This window comes from Eleutherodactylus coqui, chromosome 9 (genome assembly GCF_035609145.1).
Source record: "Eleutherodactylus coqui strain aEleCoq1 chromosome 9, aEleCoq1.hap1, whole genome shotgun sequence".
Lineage (NCBI taxonomy): Eukaryota > Metazoa > Chordata > Amphibia > Anura > Eleutherodactylidae > Eleutherodactylus > Eleutherodactylus coqui.
The window spans coordinates 32,631,164-32,646,559 of NC_089845.1; the positions used below are offsets into that span (position 1 = coordinate 32,631,164).

General features: G+C 49.5%; 1 protein-coding gene across 1 annotated transcript; it reads left to right on the top strand.

Moving 5' to 3' along the window:
* Positions 1-1,261: 1,261 nt before the first annotated feature.
* On the top strand, positions 1,262-15,195 carry MED10 (mediator complex subunit 10). Its single transcript, XM_066579211.1, has 4 exons — positions 1,262-1,496; positions 3,939-4,022; positions 7,834-7,936; positions 14,697-15,195. The coding sequence occupies exons 1-4, from the start codon at positions 1,375-1,377 to the stop codon at positions 14,793-14,795; spliced, it is 408 nt and encodes a 135-aa protein (XP_066435308.1). The 5' UTR covers positions 1,262-1,374; the 3' UTR covers positions 14,796-15,195.
* Positions 15,196-15,396: the final 201 nt, after the last annotated feature.

The window sequence follows — 15,396 nt, forward strand, 5'->3', positions numbered from 1 at the left end:
TTGGTAATGCGTTCCAGAGGCCCGTTGCTGCTCTGGAGAAGTCTTAGAGGCGGGAATGAGAAGTTTGAATTAAAGGAGCACAATTCATTAGCGGAGTGGTGGGCGCGGGCTGGGTGGTGGATTGTTGCCTTCTCAAGAGTTAATTTGTGAAATTTCTTGCCTTCTAAGTGTGGTGATGGGCAATGAAATCACGTGATTTTTGCGTGATGCGAGAGTAAAGAAGCAGATTTATGAAGTCAATGATTTTCAATGGTTTCCTTCCCATTAGCGATGTTTTCACTCATGCGATGTTTCGCGGCAGGCTCTATCTTTCTGCGATGTGCAATGTTTTTATTTCCCATGTTTCCCCATGGAGCCTGCTTTTTATCGCATCGCACATTTGAGATGCGATTTTAACATTAGAAAGTCCTATTGACTTTTGTGCTAAATATTTGCAGCAAAATCGTGTGATAAAAATTTGTGAGAAAATCGTCAGCGGCAGCGATGAGAAAAAGTAGTGTTACACTCAAAAATCACGGGAAAAAATCGGCAATTTTGCCATCATTTTCTTGCGGCAAAAGCGTGATGGCCCGTGTGGAGCTAGCCGTAATGTGTCTGCGACCATCAGTGATGCTGTGCGGAGAGCGGGCTGATGAACAGCCATGTTTGTGTCTGGAGACCTCGGGGTGATCACCTCAATCCCGCCTCTGCTGTGGAGCTACACACTGCCCCCTGCTGGTGTGATGGTATGGGCAGCCATTGCATATAACAGTCGGTGCCCCCTAGTAGTGATACGAGGGACAATGACAGCTCAGCGATATGTTCAGGACGTCCTGCAGCCACATGTGTTCCTCTCATGGCGGCTTCCAGCAGGATAATGCTCGGCCGCACACACAAGGGGGGCACAGGAGCCCCCACAACATTGTCACACTTCTGTGGCTGCCCAATCAGCAGGCTTATCACCAATGGGACCATCTGGGCGCCAACTTCCACAGTCTATGAATTTACAGGAGGTAGAGGCTCAGTTACAGCAAATGTGGAGCGATATGCCGCAGGATATATATATAGGATATGTAGTGTATATATATATATATATATATATATATATATATATATATATATACACACACACACACTTCTTCTGGTGGAGGGATCGGTTGATGTTATATACAGTTTCCGCCGGTGACACGCGCAGTGCGCGCCCCCTCTTGCCATCACACAACAACTCAGGGTCGCGGCTCGTCCTCGGGAGCGCGCACGCAGGTCTAGCCGCGCTGATCACGTGACAGTGTTGATAGCCCGGGGGCGGGGCCTGGACCGGAAGCAGCGCCGTCTTTCTGCCGGGGCTCCGGCGCTCTCCGCTGACAGGACATGGCGGGCCGTTAGCGGGCAGACATGGCGGAGAAGTTCGACAACTTGGAGGAGCACTTGGAGAAGTTCGTGGAGAACATCCGGCAGCTCGGCATCATCGTCAGCGACTTCCAGCCCAGCAGCCAGGCCGGCCTCAACCAGAAGCTGTGAGTGTGAGGGGGCGCGTACAGCACTGGGGGTCCCGTCAGGTACATGGAGGCCGTCACACGGCTGGGGGGGGCTCTGCGGGCTGTTGTGCCGCCGTGCCTATGTGCCGAGCAGGTGAGTGGAGCTTACGGCGGAGGACAGGTGAGTGGTGGGGACAGACGGGGGACTGATGGGGGACCAGGTGAGTGGTGGGGACTGACGGGGCACTGGTGGGGGACCAGGTGAGTGGTGGGGACTGACGGGGGACTGGTGGGGGACCAGGTGAGTGGTGGGGACAGACGGGGGACTGGTGGGGGACCAGGTGAGTGGTGGGGACAGACGGGGGACTGATGGGGGACCAGGTGAGTGGTGGGGACAGACGGGGGACTGATGGGGGACCAGGTGAGTGGTGGGGACTGACGGGGGACTGGTGGGGGACCAGGTGAGTGGTGGGGACAGACGGGGGACTGGTGGGGGACCAGGTGAGTGGCGGGGACAGACGGGGGACTGGTGGGGGACCAGGTGAGTGGCGGGGACAGACGGGGGACTGGTGGGGGACCAGGTGAGTGGCGGGGACAGACGGGGGACTGGTGGGGGACCAGGTGAGTGGCGGGGACAGACGGGGGACTGGTGGGGGACCAGGTGAGTGGCGGGGACAGACGGGGGACTGGTGGGGGACCAGGTGAGTGGCGGGGACAGACGGGGGACTGGTGGGGGACCAGGTGAGTGGCGGGGACAGACGGGGGACTGGTGGGGGACCAGGTGAGTGGCGGGGACAGACGGGGGACTGGTGGGGGACCAGGTGAGTGGCGGGGACAGACGGGGGACTGGTGGGGGACCAGGTGAGTGGCGGGGACAGACGGGGGACTGGTGGGGGACCAGGTGAGTGGCGGGGACAGACGGGGGACTGGTGGGGGACCAGGTGAGTGGCGGGGAGAGACGGGGGACTGGTGGGGGACCAGGTGAGTGGCGGGGAGAGACGGGGGACTGGTGGGGGACCAGGTGAGTGGCGGGGAGAGACGGGGGACTGGTGGGGGACCAGGTGAGTGGCGGGGAGAGACGGGGGACTGGTGGGGGACCAGGTGAGTGGCGGGGAGAGACGGGGGACTGGTGGGGGACCAGGTGAGTGGCGGGGAGAGACGGGGGACTGGTGGGGGACCAGGTGAGTGGCGGGGAGAGACGGGGGACTGGTGGGGGACCAGGTGAGTGGCGGGGAGAGACGGGGGACTGGTGGGGGACCAGGTGAGTGGCGGGGAGAGACGGGGGACTGGTGGGGGACCAGGTGAGTGGCGGGGAGAGACGGGGGACTGGTGGGGGACCAGGTGAGTGGCGGGGACAGACGGGGGACTGGTGGGGGACCAGGTGAGTGGCGGGGGTGAGGTGAGTGCAGGTCCCTTGATCCGGCCTGGCTACTACGTCCCACGTTGAGTAATGTCCGTCCTCCTTCAGGGATACTACCGATCTTCTCGGCATTGGATAGTTTGAAGTGACAATATCCATGGACTCTGCACCCCTGAGAACGTCTTCAGCAGCCAGAGGGGCCGGCGTTCCTGTCGGCGCTGCAGCCAGAGGGGGCCCGGCATTCCTGTTGGCGCTGCAGCCCCTCGTTGTACCGATCCGCAGCTCCCCAGCAGCCGGACCCCCACCGATCGAAGCTTTTGACATTTCAGACGTTTTTGCAGTGTAGTTGGTCTTTAAGCATCTTGGAATGTTCTGGCATCAATGGGGTTAATTGCCCAGAAGCAGGTGGAGGGGGACGTAAACGTCACTGAGAGAAGTGTGGGGTGGGAGGCATGAGAAACTAGTTTTAGGATTTGGCAATCACAACAATCCATGTGTTTTTATGAATTATGTGTAACGTGTCTGGATTGCATAGAATAGTATTTACTCGTTGCCATAGTAACGATGGGCCGGCTTGTAGCGGTGCACAGACCACGTGTAACATCGGAGGAGGCGCGTATCTGCGCAAAACCGCCGTGTGGTCAGACCTGCTCTCCGCCGCCGTCCCCCAGCGCTGCTACTTTGCTGCTGCTCGGTCCCCGCTGATCTTCTCATGGCCCTGCTTCAGTGACTCCATCGCTGTCTCTTTGCACCAGTGGCCCCCGGTTCGGGCAGATAAGTAGCTATGGGGGCTGTTGTGTTGCACATTGGGGTAGAGCGTGTCCCCTGATAACCCCTTAAAGTAGCTGTGCAGAGTTAGAAAAACATGGCTGCTTGCTTCCAAACACAGCGCCACCCTTGTCCATAGGGTTGTGTTCGGTATTGCAACTCGGCTCCATTGAAGTGAATGGGAGCTGAGCTGCAATCCCAGACCCGACCCACGGCCAAGGGTGGTGCTGTGTTTGGAAGAAAGCAGCCATGTTTTTCTAACTGCAGACAGACCGATCCACAGATTGGGCAGGACACGTAACTGCTGGAGTTCTGCTCGCTGATTAATGGCTTGTGTATGCTTCCCCCTTCAGGAACTTCATGATCACGGGACTGCAGGATGTAGACAAGTGCCGCCAGCAGCTCCATGACATAACCGTGCCCCTGGAAGTCTTTGAGTAAGTCTCCTGTTATACAATGTGTGGCTGGCGTTGGCTACGATATTGGCGCAATGTAATGGGATCCTGCAGTACCAGTAAGTTAGTAGCTGGGGGTCTCCTACTTCAGGGGTCTCCTAACCAGACCTTCGTTTCTCACGTTTGAAGGCACGTTCACAGTGTAATCCACGCCTGAGCCTTGGCGCCAGTCAGGCTGCCTGTCCACGGGCAATTGTTCATTGCGTTACCCGCGGCGATATTCCACAACGGCCGTGGACAGGGGGCCTCAATGAGCAAATCAGGTGGCCACCCAGCGAGGTTTCATCGGCATAACAATTCAGCTGAAATGGTGCAGATTTGGGTTCAGTGTCGGCGGCCTCAGTGACATCTTGCCACGAAGGATGAAGCTATTCTAGTGATCGGCTCAGCCGTGTGGATCTGTCACTGTAAGCCCAAGCCTTCCGCTGTCGTCGCTAGTGCCCCGGGGCGGGGGGGGAGCAGACGAATGTGCGACCATCGGATTAAACTCTCATGCAGGGTTTATGGGAGCGGGGGCTGGCTTTTTTCCTTAAATTGGCTAATCTGTGGCCTCCATTTGCCTGCGGCTGGACAGGTCTGGTGCGGCTGGGTGCGTGGCTCTGCAGCTGCGCTTCCTTTGACTTTATACCCTTTTTTGGGCGGCTTTTTGCCATATTCGCCTCTTTGCCTGGCAGGGCTGTTGGGTTCAGCGCCCGCTGCTGTCAATGTGTCAGGTAGGTGGTCCACACTGCGGGGAATGTCTTACTGCCAATAGAGTCCAATGTCCTCTAATGAGAGTTAACTGCCTAGTTGACACTTTTAACCCCTTACGGACCAGACACCTTTTAGGGATTTTACCCATGTGGTGGTTTTACTTCCCTACATTTTTTCCTTCAGCTGCCCGAATTATTTTTGCTGTGTTTTCTTTCCCATGACATAGAGGGCTGTTTTTTTTTTTTTTCATATTTTTTTTTTTCACTGACTTGTCCAACCGCTGCGGCGCTGCTCGATGTTTGTCCCCAGCAATTACCGTATATATCGGCGTATAAGACGACTTTTGAACCCCCAAAAATCTGCTCTGAAGTCGGGGGTCGTCTTATACGCCGGTAATACAAAAACATCATTGAATGGCTGTGATTGGCTGACAGTGTGTGTTAGCCAATCACAGTATTAGCTTTCTGGAGGCGGGGATTTCAAGCCCCGTGTCCAGAAAGCAATGCTCTGCCGGGGACCAGGAGGGAGCGACAGCCTACAGCAGCGCACAAGACATCCGGGGTTCAGCTCAACTTCCATTTTATTCCAGCATGTAGATGCATTTCGGGGCGATGGCACCTCTTCCTCAGTACCGTATATTCCGGCGTATAAGGCGACGGGGCGTATAAGACGACCCCCCAACTATCACCTTATACGCCTGGAATACAGTGGAGCAAAAAAAAAAAAAAATCATTACTCACCTCCCCCCCCTTGTCCCTAAGATGGTGCTTATACCCAGTTTCTTACTAATGACTGACAAGATCATATATACGTCCTGCTTGAAAGTTGAGACGTGATTTGACTGTGAAAAGTTTGAACCCCATTGGGGAAACCAAAATATGTATGAATATATTTTTTTTTTCATGAAAAATCTGCCACTTTCTGGCGAGGCTCCGCCTCCTTACCGCAGTTGCTATTGAGGCTTCAATAATTAGGAAAAATACAATGGAGATTTTTTATATTTTTTTGTAATAGAAGATGCATGCTTTGTAGTTTAACCCCTTAATGACATGGCCTATTTTGGGCTTAAGGACGCAACAATTTTTGGCGGATTTTCTTCTCCATTTATCAAAAGTCATAACTTTTTTATTTTTCCGTCGACGCGGCCATGTGAGGGCTTGTTTTTTGCGTGGCGAACTGTAGTTTTTATCGGTGCCACTTTTGGGTACATAGACTATATTGTAAAACTTTTTTTTTTTTTTTATGATAGCAGGGAGAGAAAACGCATCAATTCTGCCATAGGTTTTTTTTTATTTTTTTTATTTTTTTTTTACACAGCGTTAATCATGCAGCATAAATGAGACATTCCATTTTTTCTGCGGGTCGGTACGGTTACAACGATACCAAAATTCTTACATTTTTTTTAGGTTTTCCCACTTTTCTGCAATAAAAACCCTTTTTTTGGAAATCTTTTTTCTATTCTAAATTGCTGCATTCAAAGTCCTATAACTTTTTTATTTTTCGATGTATGGAGCTCTATGAGGGCTTATTTTTTTGCGAGATGAGCTGTAGTTTTTACTGATACCATTTTGGGGTACATACGGCTTTTTTGATCACTTTTATTGCGTTTTTAGTGAAGCAAAATGCTAAAAATTAGCATTTTGCCTCAGTTTTTTAGCGTTTTTTTAAGCGTTTTTTGCGTGCACAGTCAAAAGCATGTGCAACTTATTGTACGCATCGTTACGGACACGACAATACCAAATATGTGGGGTTTAATTTTTTTTTTAACTTTTTTTTATGCTAATCTGGAAAAAAAGCATAAAGGGGTTTTTTAAATTTTTTTTTCTACATTTTTCTTTTTTTTACATTTTTCTTTTCTTTTTTTTTACATAATTTGTGTCCCTCTGAGGGACTTGCAGCACTGTGCCTATGATCGCTGTCATAAGGCATGGCAGAGCTACTGCTCTGCCATGCCTTATCGCCTATACAGCGATCATAGGCAATACAGGACTCCGGTGTCTGGCGTCCTGTTGCCATGGTGACAGGTCGGGCTCTCGCGATGACATCGCGAGTTCCGGCCGGAGACAAAGAGGGAGTCCGCTCCCTCTGTGAACTCTTTCCCTGCCGCGATCTACTTAGATCGCGGCAGGGAAGGGGTTAACAGCGGGGGCGCATCTCCGATGTCCCCCCGCTGTTGCAGCGGGACGCCGGCTGTGACTGACAGCCGGCTCCCGCTGCGGGATAGCGCGCGATCATATGTGATCCCGCGCTATCTCCAGGACGTAAGTTTACGTCCTGTTGCGGGAAGTACCAGGCTGCCAGGACGTAAACTTACGCCCTGCAGCGGGAAGGGGTTAAAGGGCCACTTTGGTGGTATATATATTTTTTTACTCACTATGTATCTATTCTAGTGTTCTAGTGTTGCCTTGGTTGGCTAGTTCTCTCTACCTTAGGCTTCTGCCCTCTTTCTTCTCAGATGGTCATTTGATCCCAACTCTGACCAGCTCAGATTTACTTGGGGTTATGTCTTCAGTTTCTTCAGTTTGTGTGAGGCTGTTACATGGAAACTACAAGAGAAACTAGCTAGAGGGGGGGCACAGACACTCCTCTCACCGATGATCACATAGCTCTTGTCACACAGTTATAATAGAAGAGATCACAGCTCATCCTGCTGACTGTAAACGCATGGTCCGTACCTTATTTCTGTGAATATAGAGGGTAATGATGATGAAACTGTCCCCACTGCATGCAGACATGGTACAGCCTCTAGCTAATACTGTGCTGATGTATCACAGATTGATGTGAAAGTGAAACCAAAAACTCAAGATGGTGCCTGATAAGCATCGGGCAGGGGGCTGCACTTCATGGAAGTGACTGCAATATACATAGGAGACCTCTGGAGAATGACAGGCAATCGGGTGAGGGCAGCAGGCTTGGGGAAAATATGTTTTCACTGGAGTGGCCCTTTAAATTGCCTTGCAAGGTTTTTTAAATTTCGCCTTGTGGCAGCTGCTGTTCTCTCTGCCCGCTGCTGCATTGTTTTATCATAAAGCCTTGAAATTAAAGGCCCTTATTGTAGTTCTATTGAGTTACATAAAATATGTATTTTTTTTGTTTTCAGCTACATTGATCAAGGCCGAAATCCTCAACTCTACACTAAAGAATGTTTGGAAAGAGCATTAGCCAAAAATGAGCAAGTTAAAGGGAAAATAGATACAATGAAGGTAAGTTGGCTCCATGTTGGCGAGGCTGACGAACGTTACTGGAAAGCTTTAGATTCCTTTTGGATCCAGTCATACTTTTAGTAAAGTCAATCTGTTGACTAATACCGCACTGGGAGAACATGGAAGTTCTGAGATCTGTGCCCCCGCTTGTAAACTACACTAGGTAGAAGGTGGTGGTGTGGCCTTACTAGCGGCATTCTCCAGACCACCCGACCCTACAGTGTATGCTGTGTCTCTGTTAGTCTATGATGGAGACGGACTTCTGGTCCTCGTGGCAGATGCTCTAGGATTCGTGGGGTCATGGGGTATAATGGCGAATGGGAACAGAGCTGATAATTCTCCAATAAGGCTCCTGGTAAGTTTCTGAGACTATACTATACCTCATAGTGTGCAAGCTCGGACGCAGTCTAAGGGCTCGTTCAGACAAACGTAGTTTTTGCGCTGCTAGCGGCGCACAGAACGCACTTCTGTAAGGAGCCAATAAAACTGCTCACATGAAAGATTTTTAGAAATGCAAAATGCTCACACCTGCCAAAGACAGGACATGCGTGGCTACAATGCCCGCATCGAAGGTGCGTGAAAAGAGGAGACCTGTCCTATCTTTGGTGTGAGCTTCGCAGGACTTTCCATTGACTCTTATGGGAGCAGGAGTCTATGGAAAAGAAGACTTCCGCCAACCGAGGGAATACCCCCCTGCTTACAGCAGGACATTTAAAACCTGCTGCCCAGAAGCACATTTTACATGTTCTGCTGTAAACTCCTCTTAGTCCATGTGGGGTTGAGGGGACTTCCCGAGGGCTCCCTTAATCCCTGTGGGAACGAACAGAAATTGACAACAGGACATTTCAATGTGCTTCTGGGCAGCACGGTTTAAATGTCCTGGTGTAAGCAGCGGGGTATTCCTCCTGCCCCCCCCCTGCTGGGCAATTGCCTAGCAGCAGGGGGCGGGGGGGGTGGATGCAATAAGGGGACTCCCTTCAACTCCTCTGTCCAAGGGGTTTCCCTATAGTGGGGAGAAGGGCAGGGTTACAGGGCTTCCAAGGGGAGCCCTAGGGAAGCATTCTGGGCTATGTGCTGTCTTGTTACAGATATCACGCTGCAATATTACATGTTGTATCACTGACTACTTCAGAAGGTTGTTGATCCGGGGATCATTCTGATTGGAGTCTGGAAGGAATTTTTTCCCTAAAATGAGTAGAATTGGCTTCTACCTCATTGTTTGTTTTTGCCTTCCTCTGGATCAACATTGGCAGTAATAGACTGAAGTGGATGGGCAGGGGTCTCTTTCAGCCTAACATACTATGTTGCCCATCTCCATTAAACAGTGTTTCGGGATCGCTACATCTACAATGTAACTTTGCATTTTGTCCGCAGCTGCACTGAAACGGAGATGCTCTTAGCCAGCAGTTCTCAGTGTTAGCAGCCGATCACATCTGTTCCCTTCTCTTTGGGGGATTCACAACCTGAAAAACTAGACCACCTTTTGTGTCATCAGAAAATGACTTATTGTTTAAATGAAGTTTTTATGTTAAACATATTTTAACCCCTTTGTGACTGGTGTGTTTTGCACCTTAATGACCAAGGTTGTTTTTCATTTTTTTTTTCATTGCTTCTCCCTTTTTTTTTTTTTTTTTTTGTTCTATATCTTTGAGGACTTGCTTTTTATAGTGAAGAAATAGTTTTTAATGGCACTACTTTAGAATACTTGCAATATAATGTATTGTTTATCTTATTACCTTTTTGGGAAGGTAATGGGGGCGGGCAGGTAGGAACACCATGCTACTTGTTTGCTTCTCCCCCTATGGCGTCCACCAAATATTGTAAATTACAGGTTAACTCTACAGTGGTACCTCGGGATGCGAGCGCCGCAGCTTGAGAGTGTTTTGACTTGCGAGCAGGCTCTCTCTCGAATTTTTGCTCTGATTTAAGAGCCAAAACTCAGGTTACGAGCCTGTTGCAAGTCAAGCAGCTCGCAAGCTGATGCTCGGGGGGGGGGGGGGGGGGGGTCTGAAACTTTCCTATTGCCGGCATTTCGTTCCTCGCGATGGTCTGCAGCGCTGCTGCAGGCTGTCGCGTCCTTCTGCACACCGACAGAGCATTGCTTTTTGCATGCAGTGCTTGAATGCCCTGCCTCCAGCAAGCTAATGCTCTAATTAGTTAACTCAGCGGCACGTCAGCCAATGAAAGTCAGCGCTTGGTTAACCAATCACAGCCATTCAATCAAGTTGGTACTGTTGTACCTTGATGACACCAGAAGCTAGGGGTGTGACAGCGGTTAGCAGGAGGGAATGCCCTTATCAGGCCCCTAGCTTCCAAATGGGTAGTACTGCGGCATGGAGGACACTGCTCCCGTACAGCCGCTGCTGAGGCAGAGACCTCTGTCAGTGAGCTCTCCACTGCTCTCCTTGGTAAACTCCCACCTCCACTTCGGCGCTCTGTTCCCCACTGAGAGCTCAAATCCGGGGCAGAAGCGGCTGCCATCTCCCAGCCTCTGACCCTACTGCTGTCCTGCGGCCTCTCCCAGCTCCCGACCTGGATGTACTTACTGTTGGGAGGCCGCTGTCCTGCATGTGGCCTCTCCCAGCTCCCGACCCCGCTGCACTCACTCTTGGGAGAAAGCAGTCCTGCCGCCTCTCCCGAACCCGCTGCTGTGATTTGGGCTGACAGCTTTGCTGTCACAGTAGTCCCCAGCCACGTCGCATCTCCGGTAGCTGCCTCGCTGTCACAATCCCCGGGGTAGGGTTCGCATGCATTCGCGCACGGCCCACTGCTCACGGTCACCGGCGGTCTTCCCCCTCTGTGCTCCCGGCTCCAACTTGCATTGAGCTGAGAAGGGAGAACACAGTGCTGAGTAGTGGCAGGACCTGAGACGCTGAGTGCAGCCAACCAGTAACAGGGGCGTCACCTAGCTGTCAAACAGCCTTAGCCTTGTTGGCACCCACCACTTCCGGTGTCAACAAGATAAATCATTACCAATAATGGCATTGAACGGCTGTGATTGGTTAATCCAGTGCCACGAGTCAATGAAAGCCGGCGCTGGCTTAACCAATCAGAGCATTAGCTTGCTGGAGGCGGGGCATTCAAGTGCTGCAACCAGAAAGCAATGCTCTGTCGGCGTGGAGCAGAACGCGACACACTGCAGCAGCGCCTCAGACCATTGCGATGACCGAAACGGCTGTGGTAGGTGAGTATAGAGGTTTTTTTTTTTTTACGTGTAGTTTCCCCATTGAAATGGATTGAAACGCCATTAATGCGGAACGTACTAATGGCGCTTCAATTCATTTCAATGGGGAAAAGGGACTTGACATACAAGTTTTTTGGCTGGAGAGCTCCGTCACGTAACGGATTAAACTCGTATGTCAAAGCACTACTGTATGCTGCGGGTCAATATGGCTATGGTGATAACTAATTTATGTTGTAGGCTTTTTTTTTTTTTAAATTAACTTGTATTACTATTTTTGCCTTAAAAAAACACCTTTTATAAAGAAAATATAATTGCCGCACCCCAAAACTATGACACAAGCATAGTCGTATCTTCTCCCCCGCCAACCTATAAAACAGGGTTTGTGCGGGGAAATTGTTTATCCTCTTCTGTTTTTTTTTTTTTTAAATTCAAGAGATCACTACTTATGTATTGCAGTGTAGTATGCCTACGACCAGGACACATGGCAGATTCGGAGGCCTTTGTGAAGCCCCCAACTATTATGATGGCCAACTGGAATCCTGCGTTTGCCTCATCAACTACTTGCATGCCGCGGTCTTCGATTGCAACATGCAGGTGGTTAGACAAAAGGGATTGAGCAGAAGCCTGGCTATCTGTGGACACCCGATCGCCAGCGCTTCATGGCACAGGGCTCCTATGTTTGCCTTAGATTAAGACAAGGCTGCCATGTTCTTACGACAGTTTAGTCTAAGGCCCTTAGTGGTCACTGTGAAAACATGCATTGGTGGTCACTAAGTGGTTAAGGCTGTTTTTTGATGTGCTATTTTTTTGTGTTTTGGTCTTTTTCAATTTTTCCATGTCTGTATAATAATTTAAAAGCTTCCTACATTTTTTCCCCTGGGCACAGACTCCTATTAAAGGGCTGCTCCAGTAAAGAGAACCATTATTTTCCATCACTACACCCCTTACCTGGTTGTCCTCCTGGACTTGCACTACATATTTGGCTCTCTTCCACGCAGTTCATGCTCCTCTCTGATACTTACCAGACATCATTGAGTTTTGTGTTTTTCACTTCTTTTTCTTCCTGTGTATATTGTACTAGCAATCCCATGACATATGAACACCGCATCCCATGATCAGCTAGAGACAGTACCATCTCTACCTGCTGGGAGGACAATGTGGTGATCATTACCTTCTACAGCCATCTAAATAATCTAGACTGTTCATATACAGTCATGAAGGATGACCTCTCCTCTCCATTATAATCATCGGTAACTATGGTAGGATTAATAATAATGGTGTGTGTGTGTGTGTGTGTGTGTGTATATATGTGTATATATGTGTGTATATATAATATTAATTATTGTGTGTGTGAATGAAGAGTCGGTGAACCTCTCCAGTCCACCTAGATGACTTCAACATCCTTCCCTGTATCCTCCAGTCCAACACTTCTGCACACCTCCAATCCACCCTCAACTCTACTGCCCGGTTAATCTAGCTCTCTGCCCGTTCCACTTCTCACAGTCCTCTGGCTACTCGCTGCCCAGAGAAGTCAAAGTAATAACCCTGACCTTATAAGGCTGTCTACAATTGGTCCCCTCCATGTAACTCTGACCTAATCTCAGATACCTCGCTACACCTAATCTCTGGTCCTCACAAGACCTCCTCCTTGTCTGCTCCTCATGCAATTTTTCTCTTAGTTTTCTCCTGTGCTTCCCACTTTTTCTGGAACTCGCTAAATCTGTCTGCTGCTTCCCACCTTTCACACCTTCAAAAGCAACCTGAGAATCCACTTCTTGAGGATAAGCCTACAATAAGGGCTCATTCACATCAGCGTAAGTGCATTTGGATTGTGTAATTGAGCTGCATATTTGGGTGACAGAACATCGTTTACGTCCGCGTACTTCGCCCGCTCCGGCGTATTTGTGTGCAGATGCACTGTATTTTCACAGGCCAAGGAGGACGCAGACAGGTCCTCTGATAGGCTGCGTACATACGCAGGCCAATTCACTTCAATGGCCTACTGCGGTGAGTAATGCGCACCGAAATACGACATGCCAATTTTATTTTTTTTTCACATCACCTGAAGACGTTCTTAACTGAAGGTACTTGTTGAAATCAGTGGGTTCTGTTCAGTGCGCATCAAGGACTTCTACAGACTAACGCATTTGCACGTGTTTTAGCTGCTAAAGTATGCGCACGCAGTACACAGAATAGAATCCATTATTGGCAATGGCTTCTTTCACACGAACAATTGTGCAAAAAACAGAATAGTGCCTGCTCCATCTTTCTGCAGCAAATGTCCCATAGAAGTCTATGGCAAGTCTGAAAATGCACCCGCAACTCTTCAACCTACTGCACAATTCCGTGAAGAATAGAACATATCAGGACTAGAGATGAGCGAGTATACTTGCTAAGGCACATTACTTGAGTGAGTAGTGCCTTAGCCGAGTATCTCCCCGCTCGTCTCAAGATTCGGGGGCCGAAGCCGGTGACAGGTGAGTTGCGGCGGGGGAGAGAGGGAGAGAGAGATCTCCCCTCCGTTCCTCCCCGCTCACCCCCACTGCACCCGAATCTTTAGAGACGAGCGGGGAGATACTCGGCTAAGGCACTACTCGCTCATCTCTAATCAGGACCTTATTAGGCAAAATAGCCTTTTAAATGAGGGCGAGAGAGGAGGGAGTGTATACACCCTGTGTGCGCAAATAAAAAGTACAGTTCTTTGTGCAGACGTGACAAGCGTCATTCACTGTGTAGATGCGCTGAGATGAGCATATTGGCGCAAACGCTTATTTGAAGAAGACCTAAGCGTTCAAAAATTGCATGCGTGACATGCGGTGCAAATACGCCTATCTGATCGAACCCTAACCCTACTGTCACCACAATGAGATAAACCGCTTCTACCTTCACCTGTTGTCTCCTGATGTATTGTAAGCCCATGTGGACAGGGCCATCTTCCCCCTGTACCAGTGTCTGGGCCTTGTCTTGGGTTTTTGTACTGAAACACTTTTTTATCTGTACGGCTCAGTGGAAATAATGGGGCTAAAAATAACATTTATGAAAAATATATTTCAGTAGTGTATATAATTCTCCCTTTGCAGCATCGGGTACAGGGGGAACTGGTGACATTTCTCAAAATCTGAAGTGATTTGTGTTTTGCTCTAGCAGGGGCCGGTCACCGCTGCTACCTCAGGGTAGGCCGTCAGTAATTGATTGGCCGGGGACCCCGGTGATCACCTAATCTCAGCCCCCCTGCACTCGCTGCAGCGGTCCGGATGTTGACAGCTCCCTCCGCATTGGGGTTGGATCCGGACGTGCTATCGAAGGCTTCACTCCCATTTGAAATCGAAGGGATCTATATTAGGGGGGTTGGAAGGGACTTCCGAGGTCATCGGGTCAGACTCGACCATTCTATGATCTTCTATAGCACTTCTGGATCCAACCAGTGAAATCAGGTGATCGCTGGAGGTCCTGAGCAGCAGATTCGTATTCTGAGGGTATGTCATCAGTACTGCAAGGGGTTAAATGCTGAGAATACTCGCTTTTTAAATTGCAAAGTTGTATTTTTAACAATTCATTTTTATTTGCTTTCTTTAGAAGTTTAAAAGCCTTTTAATCCAAGAGTTGAGCAAAGTGTTTCCTGAGGATATGGCCAAATACAAGGCGATCCGGGGAGAAGAGCACCCGCCATCGTAGACCACCGCCTCCCTCGCGGCTCTGTCTGCAGTTACAGGTTTAGGATTCTCGCCTTGGACTACGTTTACAAGTGAGGGAGAAGATGATTGGAAGAGCTGGAGTAGTAATGGACGTTCCTCGCAAGTCACCTTAGCTGGAATGAACAGCCATATATTTGCCGTGCCGCTGCCGATGCGTGGAGGACGCCGAACACTTATGTAGAATTAAATCATCAGGATTCCTTGCCGTTTCCTCGCCTTACTTTACCCTGCCATATAGCACTAAACTGAAGTAAAATGAAGACAAAGTTGTGTTATTGGATACACTTTTTGCATTTTTCAGGTGTTTGAGATATGTAGGTTTTTAGTTTACTTTTCGGGGGTAAAACTGCTGATTTGATTAAATGTACTTTTGTTATTAATTGTTCTAAACTTCTTTACTGATTACTGCGGCTGTAGAGGGGGTGAACCAAACCTCCCACTCCTCAGTTTGCCCAGACTCCGACTCCTTCATTAATTACTCATTTTGGTTCGTGTGATTTACTGTATTAAACGGTACCTTGAGGCTTTCCATCACTGTTATAACAGAAGTTACTCAGATAAAACATATTTATTGGAATACG

Excerpts from the sequence above, each read along its gene's own strand:
- MED10 (XM_066579211.1), top strand. The coding sequence starts at position 1,375 with ATGGCGGAGAAGTTCGACAACTTGGAGGAGCACTTGGAGAAGTTCGTG. Across the intron at positions 1,497-3,938 it reads GCCGGCCTCAACCAGAAGCT|GAACTTCATGATCACGGGAC; the intron begins GTGAGTGTGAGG and ends TTCCCCCTTCAG. Across the intron at positions 4,023-7,833 it reads GTGCCCCTGGAAGTCTTTGA|CTACATTGATCAAGGCCGAA; the intron begins GTAAGTCTCCTG and ends TTTTGTTTTCAG.